Source organism: Centrocercus urophasianus, unplaced genomic scaffold (assembly GCF_019232065.1).
Source record: "Centrocercus urophasianus isolate 14NV4802_14NV808 unplaced genomic scaffold, USGS_Curo_1.0 seq_41, whole genome shotgun sequence".
Lineage (NCBI taxonomy): Eukaryota > Metazoa > Chordata > Aves > Galliformes > Phasianidae > Centrocercus > Centrocercus urophasianus.
The window spans coordinates 3,574,276-3,589,649 of NW_024884989.1; the positions used below are offsets into that span (position 1 = coordinate 3,574,276).

Below are 15,374 nucleotides of genomic sequence, written 5' to 3' on the forward strand. Positions count from 1 at the left end.
GAGTCACTTTGCTGTGTGGCAGTCATGTTTCTGATGGCCCCTGATGCTGATGTAATGCTGTCAGGGAGGTTCTCCAGTGGCAGTGCCATGCTGTGGGGGGTGGCAGGATGGGCAGGACAGGTTGGGTTGGGTGCTCTGCCACTGTCAGATCTGGCTGGCATGTGTGGGCAGTGGTGGAGTGTTGCTTCAGGTAGCAAAACATCCTCATGCCTGATAGGAAACCTTCCCATTCCCAATTGGAGTAAGCAAGGCCAAGATGTGCAGTGCAGAGTGAGGAAACCTTGCACTCCCCAACTCCCCATCTACTTCAAGCACAACTTGGATGTTATCTCTTGCTGGCACTGGGGTCCCAGCTCTGTCTGTGCCACCTCTTTCCCTACAGCAGCTGTGTGCTGAGAGCAGTGGTGCAGTGGGAGGGAGGTAGTGCTGCTCTGTTGAGTCAGCCTGTTCCCACACTGCAGTGGCTTTGCAATGACGATGGCTCAAAGCACTCTTTAAAGACGTTATGTTACAGAGAGGGGATCAATGGTGCATGGGGCATCTGGATCCTGCACAAACCCAAAAGAGATGCCTGGCTTTGTGCTTACAGTGCAATCTTCATGCTCACATATGTGAGGTAACCTCTTCCAGAGCTCAGTGGGGGTCCAGACATCCAGAGATGCTTCTAGAGCAGAGGACAGCATTGGTGTGTGTGATGGCACCAGGAGGAGGGGAAGGTAACTTTGTCCAGTGGTGGCTGAAGGCTAAGATGGGGCTCACTGGGAAGTTACTGTTCACCCTTTAACAACGATCATTGTGTTACAGCAGTCCGATGTGTGGCACAAACATCCTCTGTGGCTGCTTTTAATTTTGGGGAGGGCAGGTTCAAATCTGATGCCTAGAGCATAAAATCATAGAATCATTAAGGTTGGAAAGACCACTGAGGTCATCTAATCCAACCATCAACCATCCCCACCATAGCACCAAACCACATGGCTCAGTGTCACATCTGCCCTTTTCCTGAACGCCTCCTGGGATGGTGATCCCACCACCTCCCTGGGCAGCCCATGTCAGTACTGCATGCAGCTGTTCCCTCTGTTTCCCTTGAGTACTGTGCTGCCTTCAGGGCTCCCAGGTGGAAGTTGAGCTGTGGAGCTGTTGCAAGCTGGAACCAGTAGCAAAAGATTTTTCTTATTATGTTTTTTCCTTGTCCATGTCAGATGAGTATTATTTACAGGAAACAGTTTGTGCAGCTTGGAGATTTGTTTAGAGAAGGAGTGTAGAAGGAGGAGTCAAAAGCATAATGGAAATAAAAAAGGTCACAGTAGTGCTGCAGAAAGTCCATAATTTCCTGGTGTGGGAGTACTGCTATTCTGGAGACTGGCGACACAGTAAAACAGATTTGTTCCTCTGGTTCCCAGTGGGAACAAGGCTGATCTCAATGGGTGCTGGAGGCTGCTGTCTCCTCACTGTGCCCACAGCCACGTCCCCTTGCAGGCTGCAGCAGTGATGCCAAAGAACGCTGAGTGCATGTGGGGAGCAAGTGGGAGTCCTGTCCTCCTGAGCAGCCCCTGGGTGTGAGTTTGTTTTTGATGTTATCAAGGGAAATGGGGATTGCCTATAGCTTTATATAATGCACAGAATAAACAAAGGAAATGAGTACAAGGTGCCCTCAGCCATTACTGTTGAATGACTCAGTGGCTGAGCTGCAATGCCTGGACACGTACAGATAGAGAAGAATAACAGATCTCGGGGGGGTTACAAGTCAGGACAAGGGACCTGCACATGTTATAGACCATGGGAGGTTGCGGAGATTTATTTAGGTGGGTTTGAGGCTGTTGAAAAGCTAGCATGGCTGCAGGCTTTGGTTTGCCTGCAGGAGAGGTGTAGATGTGGGTGTGCAGAGCACGTGTGGGCATGTAGAGTCAGTGTCCCATGAGCACAGTGGGTGCCCTTCACCAGCACGGTGTGCAGTGCTGTCCCTAGGCTGCCATGCTCTGGGTTTTTGCTTCCTGATGCTCCATTTCAGTTTTCCTTCTGAAATGACTTCCTACTTTTTAAATTAAAAGCAATGTTTTTTATTATTTTCAGCTCAAGTGAGGACGACTTATTACTCGTTGCTCTCATAGAAATTCACTTGCAGCTTGGAAATGTGACAGTCCTGAATAGCCATCATCTTCCCTACTCTCTGCTTTGCTTTGGAGAATCTTTCTGTCCTCACTGATCTTCAGTGCTCTGACAATAAAAGGAATCACATGTGATGCATTGCTTTTATCTAAGCTCAGCTGCTAGAAGCACCAGAAAATCCTTAAAACCAGACCTCTGTGTGCTCTTACAGCTCTGTTTGCCACATGAAGGGGTTTTATCTTTGGTGTCCTCCCTCCATGTGTTTAACAGAGCAAGTTTTATCAAGGTGGGTGTAATGCTGCCATGTAAGGTTGAGTTGTGCCCAAGCAGCACCAAGCCCTCTGCATTCTGCCCATGGATTTCAAACACCTATTTTTTATATTTCTTCCAGCTGATGGCTTACAACTCTCAGAACTGCTGACTATTGACTGTATAGTTCTGGCTCATGCAGCCTGAAGGGCTGACATTACTGGAGCTAATTGTCCCTTGATGCTAATTGTCATTCAGCTACGTGTGCATCTGTAAACAATTTCTCAAATTGCTGCACTGACAAGTGAGATGCTTTGTTGGCAGCTCCCACATCTGAGCAGGGGAAGGTTGCTGGTGTGGTGCAGTTGCAGGGGGATGTCATGGCTTGGGTGGTCTTTCCCTTCCTGCTTGGCAGCTGCAGCATGAGGCTGTGATTTATTTCCTGGAGTGGATTTTTGTCAGATAAACCCCTAAACAGTGATGTGAAATAAACTGACAGCTGATTTTTGCAGCTGATGTGGTGAGGGATGAGCTCAGCCTTTGCGTGTTCAGTGCATCTGCAAAGGCTCCAGCCCTCACCATGGGCTCCTGCACGTGCCAGCTGCTGTCCTGAATGGTGGCATCAGCCAGTCAGGCTTTGATATATGTAATGCTTTTGGAGACAAGTAATGCTTTGGGGGCAGTGTGGGCAGGCAGGGAGAGAGGAGGATGACAGACAGAACTATGGTTGTTTTTTTGTTTGGTTTTGTTAAATTTATAAAGATAATCATGGGAAAACAAGAGCCCCTGTGCTTTCTTGGTGGTAGAAAACAATGGTAAAAAGTTGTTTCATAATCTGTCTGGAGCCTGGATTAATGCTCAGATCTTACTGAGCCTTTTATGCCCTTTGGGTTGTGATTATAAACACAGGAGTGCCGTGGCCTATGGCAAAGCTCAGGTGCTTATTATGACAAGCATGTGCATTAGACTCTTTTACAAACCGCTCCCATTCCCTGGTAGAAAGTTTGTGGGCTGCTCTTGGCATGGTTTGTAACACAGCCATAGCAGTGTGCTGGGAGGAGAGGAGCTGGAAGGTTGATCTGAGATGTAGCCACAGCCCCAGGAAGAAAACCCAACCTTAGTCCTGGGTGAAAGTGAAATGTCCTCATTCCCTGCCCTGTGTAAATGTTTGTGTGAAGCCCCTCCATCTGTTATTTCTGCAGTGTGCTCTCAACATGCACTGGAGATAGAGGAGATGAGGTCAGGAACTGAATCACACGTTCTGGGGGCTCCTGGGCCAAACCTGGTCAGCTCTGGGGCAGGAAGAGGAGAAAGCATGAAATTCAATAAGGATGCAGGAGAAAGCATCAACAGCAAGGGCAAACAGTATCTGCAGAGAGGTGTGCTAGAATGAATGAGAATAGCCAAAAGTTGTACTGGGTTGTACTGAGTGAAAGCAGGAATGGTGCTGGGATGCATTCTGAGAAGGTTGGGTTGGCAGCTGGACTCGATCTTAGTTGTCTTTTCCAATCTTAATGATTATATGATTCTAAGAGCTATTCAAGTAGCGCCTGAATCATTCTACACTTTTTCTTTCTTATTACAAGTGTTACAGATGTGCTGGTGAGGCAGTTTGAGTTCTCTGGAGCAGCGAGGCGTTTATTGATTTCTACTCTTTGAACTGCGGGGTTAAACATCTGCCCAGGAATTCACCTTTCCCACACATAGCAGAGGTGACATGAAAGGTTTGTAGGGTTGTCCTCAGAGCTTCCCTTGTACGGTCAGAGCACAGGTAGAGGACATAGGGCTCTTTGTGCTTGTCAGCCTGACCCCAGCCCCTCTGCATTCTAGCCTTGGGGAATGGGGAATGCTTGCTTATAAGCCCTGTGCTAAGGGATGGTGAAGGCTCTGGAAGCATCATCTGATGGGAACAATCCAGTGTGTTGGGATTAAGTTGAATTCTAATATTGTCTAATATAGTGGCATTTCATCCCAATGTGGGATCATCCTTTATAGCACTGCATTTCACATTTCAGATGGTGAATGAATGTTGTATCCCTAGGTCAAAACACAGCTGGGACATCAAGCTTTAGATTAAAAACTGCCTTGGCAGAGTCCCATGGAGCATCCTGGAAGCTTTCAAGCCCTGATGCCTATAGATTACGGGCAAAATAAGACAACCAAACAAAGCTCTATGTTCTGGAAGCTCTGCTTTTCAAATCATGTAATAATAATCTTTGCAAGATTAAACACTGGTTCAGCTGGTTTTCTGTTTGTTTTTAATTCTACTTCTTACGGAATAAGCTGCTGGTGGCAGATGCCCATTGCCCTGGAGGTTACAGATGGAAACTTGGGGTCTGATTGGTGACGTTGCCCCCAAGGCAGTGATGGGGCTGTGCTGGCAGAGGTTGTACTCACTGGGGCTGGAGCAGTGTGGCTGAGCATTGCCTTTTCCCTGGGCTCCCCAGGCTAGGAGAGGCACCTTGCAGATTCTCGGTAAGAAATATGATTATACCTGCTCTGTTGCTAAGAAAAATGAGCTGCAGAGAAATATGTTGTTTCATTCGGTTTGTGGGGTCACATTCGGGCATAATCAGATCTCCTGCCTCCTGCTTCTTGTCTAATGACTGTGCAGAGAACCCAAGGTGTGCTTATTACTGTAAATGCAAGCCCTCAGTCTTTCATACATCGATTTAAAGCTAGAAAAGACATAATATCCCGTATTACAGAGGACTGAGGCCAGGAAAATCCAAGGTGGAATTAAGTTTTGCCTTAGTTCAAAGAAGTATCTAAAAGCAGAGCTGAGCTGGGGACTGTTAGATAAACCACCCCATCTTCCAAAGCGTTTTGGGACAGAGGTGAATCAACCACTACAGCGCCTCATTCTTCCTAGGAGGGATGTCTGGGGTTCTTGAATGTGTTTTGTCTAAGTGCTCAGCAGATGCTGCCTGAAGCTCAGATCCTGGCCTTGAAACCTCTGCTTGTCATGCTAATCTTAGCAGACATCCTTCCTGCATAGGCAATCCCCAGCTCAAAGCAGGTGGCTGCAAACCGTGTGGGAGGTGACAGCTTTGTGTCACCTGGGGCGGCATCCCTCAGGGCTGGGTGCTGGGGCTGCTCCCATGGACCCGGTTGTGATGGAGCTGTTTGGGGAACAGCTGTGTCACATTAAAGATAAGCACCATTACAGAGCCAGTGCCTCAAAAGTGGTCAATATGTTTAGTCTGTACCAACGAACATTATTCTCTGGCTCCAGAACTCTTCACAAAGAGGTGCTTTTGTGGAGAGGGATGCCAGCAGGAAACAGGCTGAAACAACGCAGAAATATTTTCCACCCATGATCTCAGCCCCTGAAGATAAGGGTGGAATTCCAACCACTGAGCATCCTCCTTGGACTCATGTTGGTCCCTCAGCCATGGCTGGTAAGGAGGTCCCACCTGGCAGTGAGCAGAGAGCTGGGGCAGCTCTGGGCAGGATGGACGGGGCTGTACCACACAGACCCAGCAAAGAGGGGCTCCTGGAGTCATCTCCACAGTCGTCAGGCAAAGGAGAGGAAAATGAAGTATATTTTCCTGTCCTTAAAGGTGAAGGGGGTTCAGGCTGGATTATTCAGTTCCTTCAGTTTAATCTGTATCTCCTCTCCAACCCTACCCAGTGTCTCAAAATGCCTGAAAACTGTCCAACTTGATCCATGGCAGGTTACACAGCATGTTTAGTGACTCATGGTGCAAGTCCGCATGCCTCACCATGCCTGGAAGCCTCCCTCGTGCTGCTGGGGGGCCTGGCAAGTGCCCAAGTCATGATGCTATGGCGTGTGCATGGGCTGGGATGTTCCATGGTTGCAGATGGGCCTGGAGAGAACTCACCACAACCCAGAGTCCATCTCCATCCTGGGTGTATGTACACATGTATCTGTGTTACACAGATAGCAGCATTTGCATTTTTGGTGAAGGATTTCACAGCGGAGGCTGAAAATTTGTATCTCTGCGGTGAGCGACTCGTGGAAGGAATTTTGGTTCTTGCCCTGACCTCTGCCGCCTGGCTCCGATGCACCGAGCCTGCCCTGCACAATGCTGCCTTTCAGCAAGACCCACAGAATGGGCTTTGTGCCTCTTTGTGTGAGCCCTCTTGTGTGAGAGAAAAGCTTCCTTGGAGGCTGCAGGCAGTGCTCCATGCCTTGAAATGGCTTCCACCTGTGCCAGGAGTGATTTCACTGCCTCTCACCAGCGCTGAGCCACGCTGAGGTGGCAGGTGCTCTGCCTTTCCCTATAGAATCCTGCTCCTTGCTGGCAGCTGCAGGAACCCACAGAGCCCTGAGCTGCTTGAGAGCTGACTTCAAGGCTGCTCTGTCCTTCCACAAGTCCCTCTGACTTGGAAAAGGGAGCTGCAAATGCAGCATCAGTGTTTTAGGATGCACTCAGGATAGAGATGGAGTCGCAATACAGTTTGTAAAGGAACTTTTGCAAACTCCAGTGTAAGCTGATCCACGATATTAGGCGCTCCAATACTTCCTAAAAATTGGCCGAAGTTCTCTTCTAGTCCAATTTCCCCACTGTAGACACTATTAAATATAATTGTAAGATACAAGGGAAAACATTCAAAGAATGTTACTAGCTTATGAAATTGGATTGCCTTGGCTACTTCTGGATGGATTTTATAGGGGGGAAAAAACCTCAATTATATGGATGTAGGGCTCCATGGTAGTCTCAAATTGTAATTTCCCTCTTTCCCAGACATTTAAGGACAGTGGACATTACTTCTGCAGGCTATAGATAGCTGTACCGTGAAGAATGACTCAAGCACTAAAATGTAAAACCATTATATAATGTATCCTTCCTGCTCCTGTGAGCAGAGGAATGTGTTTGACACCTCGTTTCCAGGCAGAGAGAAGGATATGCGGAGGAGGAAAGTTACGTGCAGCAAGTCATGGCCCAGGGGTCCCTGGCTCCTCGTGGTGCTGGTGCTTCCAGGGGCAACTCCTTGCAAAGGGGCAGGATCATTGGAAGCATATACATGCTTGATGTTCCGAGCTTAATCTAAGGTTAAACTTCTCACCCAGAGCTGTCTTGGAAGCTGGTTTCTTTTGTCAGGGCGTTACAGAGGCTGTCCCTCATCTCCTGCATCTGTGATCCAGCAGACGTTGGTTAAGGTTGGGTAATGCACAGCGCTGCTCTGGGTGTCCCAATGGCCAAGCAGCCTGGTGGGTCACCTCTGCACCATGTTGGCAGCAGCATTTTGGTGAGCTGCCATGTCTTTGTTCTTGCCTTTTCCCCTTAATGCGGTCCCATCACTCTCTGGGAAAAATCAACATTTGCCTTTCAGAGTCTGGCAAACAGAAGGGGTCTGTATTGCATCCTGATGGCAGCCCTGGGCTTTCAGGGCTGAGATGATGAATCTAGGGATGCTTGTTGCAGGAGCACCCTGTGAAGCAGAACCTTCTGATTTCTGAGTGTCTAAAATAAGCGAAGGAAAGCAGTGTGCACACTGAAAAATAAAATTTATGTTGCACTGAGGCTGCAAAGAGGTGGCAAGAAAGGGATTTAAAATCTAAGTAAGGATGATTTCCTTCTCCCCTCCCTCTGAAATAACATAATGCTGCTTGATGTGATAAAGCAGAGTGTCAGAGCACAGCAGAGAGCCAGATGCTGGGTTGGGAAGCTTGCACCAGGAGTCCTGCGTGGTCAGAGCCTGTGGGAGTGGGGAGGAGAGCAGCGGGGCGTCTGGGGAGTATTTGTTCCATATGGAAATACCACATTGCAGTTTTAAAATTCCTTTCCCCTCTTTTAAATCTGACAGTGGTTTTCTCTAGCTAATCCGTGGCTATTGCCAGATGAACCTGGGAAGGTTTGGTGCACGCGTGGGTCTGAATGCTGCAAATGCTTGGGGTTTTTTGGAACGCAAAGGGAAAGGGCTGAGCAGCGATCATTTGTTTTATTCTGTTTGCATAGTGCTTTGCATGCCATGCCCTATCCCTCGCCCATTCAGGCACTTGGGTACTCTTGTGCTATTAATGCTAATCATTAACTAACACATTTTGAGCTTGCAGAAGCTCTGGTGGCAGCTGGTTAATGTAAGAGTTTGATTATTTCCTTCTTTGAGCAAAGCTACAGCTTGGATGAGCCGTGGTGCCTTCCCCCTTTCCTTTCTCTACAGGAATGCTGCAGGTTTTACAGAAATGAATGGGACCAGATCCAAGCTGCTCTTGTGATTGCTTTGCAAGCCCTGAGCCAGCCTTGCAAAACCCACTCATTTAGCAAAAAGACCATGAGGGCCCTGTGGTTCTCCGTAGGTCCTGCTGCTCTGCTCTGTTGGGTTTCAGAAGCTTAATGCTGTTTGCACACGAGGATAGTGGTGAAGACGGGTTAAATTTAGAGGAACATCTCTTTGGAAATCTGGTTAACCTCAACAGTGAAGTGGAAGTGATTTGAGACTTGTCAGTGGATATAAGGTCCCTTCCCAGTCAGCATGGCTTCACAAGAACGCTTTTCTGTTCCTTCCTTCTTCTACAGAAAATAACTGCATAAACCAGCAAAACGGACAGCACACACAGCTGACCCATTTTTGCCTGTCCCTTCCAATGTGTGGGTTCTTGCATTATAAATATGCATTTGTGCAAATCATCTGATATGTCAGCGTGGTGACGTGGCGTCCTTTCCGCTGCCCCGTTGGATTACTGGAACACTCCAGCCAGAAGGACCACAGATGATGACTAACATGCTTTTTTCATAAGAAAAAAAACTGCTTGTGCTAATTTTTCTGTGCTTTCATGGTTGTCCAGCATATCTCTCAACGACTATCAGCTGTTTAGGAATTTGTGGGCAGTGAAGGCCATCACACACAGCAGTGAAATGATCTCGATATTTCTATCAACTGGGTGCTCAGAGATGAGATTGCTCACCTCAGAATGAAGACCCATGGACCATGTGCTGTTGGAAGGCTTTGAACCATTGAGCAACCAAAGCAGCTTGGGTTGTCCCAGTGTTTCAACCTTGATGAATACAGGCTGAATATCTCTGAACAGCCAACCCTTGGCTGAATCAAGGTCAGCTGGGCACGATTCAAGATGGAAAGATATGCTGTGGGTTTTGTGGGTCATTCAAGGTGATTTTAAACTCTCCTTTTCCAACCTTGATCTCTATGGATGCGTTAACTGATTTCCTGGGAACTACCGTGGTTGGAGATAAAACTTGAATCCATGCCTGAGTTTGATCAAAGGCTCGTGTGCTAACTCCCACTGCATGCAGGACCTTTCCCTCTGACCCTTGCTGAGCTCTGGGCTGGCCACTCATTGGCTTGGGGAAACCATTCTGACTTTGGAAAAACTGAGGCTTAATTGCTGCTGCCTCTTATCATTAGAACAAGATTTTGGAGCATTTTTTTAGTGTTAGAATGTATTTGGCTTCTGCTAGGAGTATAATGTTGTGGTAGGAATATCTGCATCTTGCTAATGTCAATTTTCCTGTGGTTTCTTTGAGGATTATCTGTAATCCTTGGGCCAGATTCTCTCTGTGTCTGAATTCACCACTCAACTTGTGTTAATGATGCTGTGCCAATTAGCACTGCTGGCTTACCAAGCCCAGCTCTGTCCTGCTCCCACGACAGGTTGGTGATGGCGCAGGCCATTTAGCAGTGCTCAGCCTTGGTGCACCCAGGTGCTGGTAGCTGTGCTGGAGAGGGTTTGATCCCCTCCCTGTGTGTAACCTTCACCCCTGGGTGCAAGCTATGCTCCATCCCTGTGAAGCTCAAATTGTTGCTGAAAATATGTGATTCAGAATGAATCCATGCACTGGGGATGAAGTCTTTGTCTAGCAAGGTGTCTTTTATTCTTTGGTGACTAGTGTTCTGATTAGTGTTGGATATAAGCTTGAATTTTTCTTTCTTTTTTTACACGCTCCTTTTGAGGTTAATGTTGCAAGTGGATTTTGGGCTAATGGAACTGAGGCTGTAATTGTGTGGTTCACTGGAGATGGATTTGAAACAGCAGAGGTAATTGGTCTCTACTAACAGATTGTCCTTCCCTCATGGTCCCCAGCTCCTCTGCAGCCTCTCTGTCACCTGCTGCTCCAGTCACTCCAGGCTGTATGCAATGCTGACATTGGGCTGTGATGTCCAACATCAACTGTGATGTCCAGTGTTGGGCCATGATGTTTCACATTGAGCTGTGATGTCCAACACAGGGCTGTGATGTCCAACATTGGGTTGTAATTTCCAACACTGGGCTGTGATGTCTAATATCAGCACTGTCAGTTTGCAGTTTGGTCTCCAGCTCTGACACTGGAGGATCTGCTGAGGCTGTGCTATGCACAACTGTCTCTGTTAACAGCTTCCATCCTCCTTGTTGATGAAGTCTTCCCCAGCTGTTGTATTGAAAGAGCTTATAGATCTTGTTTGTGTGGAGCAGGAAGGGATACAGTTGCTGGTAAAGACAGTTCTCTCGCTATTGGGATAGTACCTGAGATACAGGTAAAATGAGAGGGAGTTCATTCTCTATATGGTCCAAAACAGATGGTCCTGAGAGTAAATCTGACACTGTACTGCCTTTATTCTGGGTGAAGAAGGAACCTATGTGATGTCAGCTCAGACCCACCAGCAACTGAACAGAACAAGGTCATGCTGACTGTTTGGAGGAGCTGAGACAGCTTTGGGATGCCTTCTGCTGGTTTTGGCCCATCTGTTTCTAACACAACCCTTGTTTGGTCTGGGTTCATTTATTATATTCTGGGTTACATCCTCCGCTCTTTGTCCTCGCCCCATGGTTTCTCTTGATGATAGAAATTAGTCTCTTGCTCTTTGATTTCTACATGGTACGAGTGTAGAGGCATGGATCACTTACTGTGAGGAGAAAATAAATTTCAGGTGGCCTGCCTTGTTACTATTACATTTCGTTAGGAATAGGTGAAAAAGTTGGGAATAATTGGGAAAGTTAGTTGGAAGAGTTGGAAAGTTTGAGATTTATCATGAAAAAGCTCTGATTTATTTTTGAGGATGTGCGTGTTGACTGTATTGCTGTTGTACATCTCTGACACAGCTGACATCTTCTAAGTGCTGGTCTCAGGTTCAACCAAGTCAACTGGGAAGGTTGCACTGTAGCATGGACAGTTTGCCCAGATACATCAGCTTCAGTCTCCTGATACTGGAATGCTTTACACCCATGGTGAGTTAAATCAGCAGCTGCAAGGAGCACAAAGTAGTAGAACGCTCAGCTCCATGCATGCTGGTGGCAGTGATTTAGGGAGCATGCTGGTGATGGGTTGATGGCTGGCCTAGATGATCTTAGTCATCTTTTCCAACCTTAGAGATTCTATGATTTCCCCACGAGCCTGCCTGAGACCTCACTTGCACTGACATGGCCCTGTTGGAGCACTTTTGGTTTCAGTAGCTGTGTTGGAGCACCCAGCTCAACCCAGTGTGCCTGCAGTGCTGCTGTGTGCCAGGTGTGCCTGATGGTCCCAGCCTGCAGGTCTGGAGGGGATTGGTCCTTGATGATAAATGTGGAAACCTACTGCTCAGCCTCTGAGCAGAAGTGAGGCTGAGTTCTGAGAAAGTTATGGTGCTGTGTTGCTGCCACACATCTGCTGGGCTGAATGAACTGTTCTTGGATGGACCTGTTTTAGCTGTGGACTCTTCTAATTTGAGTGCGGGAAAGCATTCCAAATTTCAACCAAATAAAGCACATTTCATTATGTTTCTTAGTCCAGTGCACTATGTTAAATTTATAGGATGGCCTGAGGGCACTTGAGCTGTGTTAAGAGGGAGGGCTCATAGACACCATGTCTGGGGTGGAAAGCATTGATTTTCGTCTCATAGCTCCATGGGCCAAAGTGGGGCTCAGCCTGCTGCTCCCACACTATAGAGATAACCCTGGAATGCTGCTTGTGTGCTGATGCTCCAGTCCTACCCACATCACTGGCTTCCTGGAAGCCTGCTCAGAGCAGCATATTTTTAGCTATTGCTTTCTTGTTTTTTGACAGAACTTCTCTTCTGTCTTGCTGGCCTGCCAGCATTCCATGTTGCTTATTATTGGCTTTCCAGAGCTGTCTGGATGCTCTCTTGGTGGAGGGGTCGTGAGGCATCGTAGTCTGGGGCTGCATGGTGCTGCTTCCTCTTTCCAGATCCATTGTTGAGATGTTGGACAGGCTGGATGAATTGTTGCTTTGCTCCCCTTCCACTGAAAGGGGATTATTATGCATTATTATGAATTATTAATACTGTGTGACGCAAAGGTTGGAGCAACAGCTGTCGGAAAAACTTCCTCCTAATCCCATCTCCAATACAGACCAGTTTATCTTGCCCACCTTTTTGCTTATGTATTTAAATACCGCAGATAGCACTGGCAGGGTAGACAACAGGCCTCTCAGAAGTGTTTGCCCAGAGGTACTGCTCAGCCATGCACGGATGCTGCAGTGGTGCCGCGTGGACGCTCCAACCCGTGTGTGTGTTTTTCCACTGCTGAAGGGAATGAAGCCCATTTCCTATGTGTGATCCTGTCCAAGCTTGTAAGCTCCTCGCTCCGCTTCCATCCTGCTTTGCCGCAGACTGGATGAAGCCTTTGAACATGAAAAGATGTATTTAACCAGCTCGCCATGGTTGCATATCTGCTTTCCCCAGTGTGTCACCAGTCAGGGATGTTTTTCTCTGCGTTTTGAGCGATTTCTAAAGCGGGATTTCAGTGCAGCATCTTGAATGTGCATGTATGGGGCAGAGGTGTTGCCTCTCTGTGCCAGGACCTGAGTGCTCCGTGCCTGGAGAAGGGGCACTCAGAGCCCTGCTGAGCACAGGAATTGTGCCTTTTCCTTCTTTGCCGGAGCAGCAATAGGCATTTGAGGACAGAATAATTAAGAAAAAAAATCAGGGACTGTGGTTAAAAGAAAAAATATGACACTGGTTAAAAACTTTAATGCTGATTATAGCTCATGAGCCCTTGTCTCTGTGTCAGTAATGGGCAGTGTGGGCTGAGTGATGTGCAGAGCAGCACAGCACCCGGGGCTGCCCTGTGCCACCACAGCTCCCCAGGAGCAGCCCTGTGGTTCAGCTGCGTGGCTTCGTAGGCACAGAGGCTTTTTATGTTAAAAGAGGAAGGCAGAGAGAAAATACACACACACATGCATACACACAAGCAGAAGTTTCTGAGCATGAGACGTTTTTTCCATGTCAAGCTGCCAGGCAGTGCTTTTTCCTTCCCTCCCTCCATCCCAGGCTCATTGCTATGGCCGTTTTCCTGCCTTTTATACTTTTTTTCCCTCTTTTGTGTATGATGCAAACTTCTGCAGCTGACAAGGTTTGTAAGGTTGAGGCTATGTTCCATACTGCAACAGGGGGATGTGTTGCAGCTTATTTAAATGCTATTTTAATCCTTGTCCAACAGATTGGTGAGAAGATACTTATTTGAAGTCTATCACTTGCAATTAAATAACACCATCACTGAGAAGATTTGGGAGACTTTTAGCAATTTGCAGAATGGAAATTCCTACTAAAAACATTGGTGTGACCTGGCAGAGTTAGGGCTGAGCTAGGAGCCCACATTGCTGCTGCATTCTGGAGGCTACCAGCTCACATCCCTGCGCTGAGATGATGGAAGGAGCCTGGAGCCCCTTCTCCTGCAGAGCCCCCAGAACGAAATCTCTGTGTGGGGAAATTACAGTGTTTGGGGTCATTCCAGAACGCAGCATCCCACATTGAGGGCTCAGACCAAGTATTCCTTTCCTGCCCACTTTTGTTGTGCTTAAGAAAGAGAAACCGAGGCACGTGCCATGTTCACCTGCATCCCTTGGCTCATGTAAATCTTCTTCTTGCTGCAGGAATCACCCGGACCTCCAGTGGGAGACTGCGCAGGCTCAGTGACCAGACCAGCCCCAGTGAGTTGCATGGGCTCTTTAATTTTTGAAACATCCTCATCCAATAAAAAACAAAACCAATCAACAACAAATGCAGCCAACCAACCAGTTGACAACAAATGAGTTGGGAGAATGGAAGGAGTAACTCCTGGAAAATGCAGCTTCTGCCTTCTATTCAGTGCAGGCTGCTGATAGATGCAGAGTTCTCCATGCAGTAGCAGCAGAGCAGCATTCATATAAAAGAGAGCAGTATATATAAAATAACCGTGAAAAGAGAGAGCGGTGTAAAATAAAAGATTAATTACTTACTGAATAATGGATCCAGAGAGAATAATTAGAAAAGCCCATCTCAATTCCAGGGGTCTGACAGCAGGTAACAGAAAGCAGGAATGGCCCGAGGTTGAAATACAGCTTTAGTAATTAGCGTCTCGTTCTTACTCTCTTTAGCTATTATTTTTTATTGGATGTGGAGATTTATGGATTATATGTGCTTATGACTAAATTTACACTCCTAATTGCAGCGTAATGTTTCTGAAGCTGTTTCTGATTCAGAAGGAAGCAGGTGGGAGGGGTTCCTTCTGGAAGGTGTTTGTAGCCTCTGGGAATGCAGTAGAGCTTGGGAGCACCTGAGTCCATTGGCTCTGCAGTTTGTGTGCTGATTGAGCTGCACAGCATACATGGAATCACTAAGGTTGGAAAAGACCTCTCAGCTCAGCAACTGCAGCCATCAACCCACCCCCACCATGCCCACTGACCACATCCCCCAGTGCCACGTCTCCATGGCTCTTGATCACCTCCAGGGACAGTGACTCCACCACGCCCCTGGTCAGTGTGTGCTGATGCCTCACCACTCTTTTCAGAAAGAAATTGTTCCTAATATCCAACCTGAGGTACAACCTCACCTTTAGCATCGCCCCATCATTTTCCCTGGGATGCTGCTGCTCACCTCTGCTTGAAGAGAACCCCGCTTGCCTGCTCCATACCCAGCACTGCCCACGTTGAGGTTGGAGCTTCCACCCGCTCCCACACCCTCGATCTTTGTCACTAACAGTTGCTCCCTGTGGGCTCTGTTTGCTATTTCAATTCATCTTCTCAGCCCTCATATCCTGTCTCAGCTCCCAGATGGATTTATCCAAACAGTTGTTGTCAGCTTTTCCCTTTGTGCTGTGGGGAGGAGAAAGCCACCCTCGGAAGCCTTCCTGGAGC

The 15,374-nt window shown here is 47.5% G+C and overlaps 1 protein-coding gene across 2 annotated transcripts in view; it reads left to right on the top strand.

The window, feature by feature from the left end:
* Window positions 1–15,374, top strand: part of SEPTIN9 (septin 9) — a 95,122-nt gene that overhangs the window by 4,422 nt on the left and 75,326 nt on the right. Inside the window, exon 2 of one of the 2 annotated variants that reach the window (XM_042833263.1) lies at window positions 14,133–14,189. The exons of the other annotated variant lie outside the window; for it this stretch is intronic. Coding sequence (XP_042689197.1) covers window positions 14,133–14,189 — 57 coding nt within the window. The remainder of the gene's footprint in view (window positions 1–14,132; window positions 14,190–15,374) is intronic. 2 annotated transcript variants of the gene reach the window in all.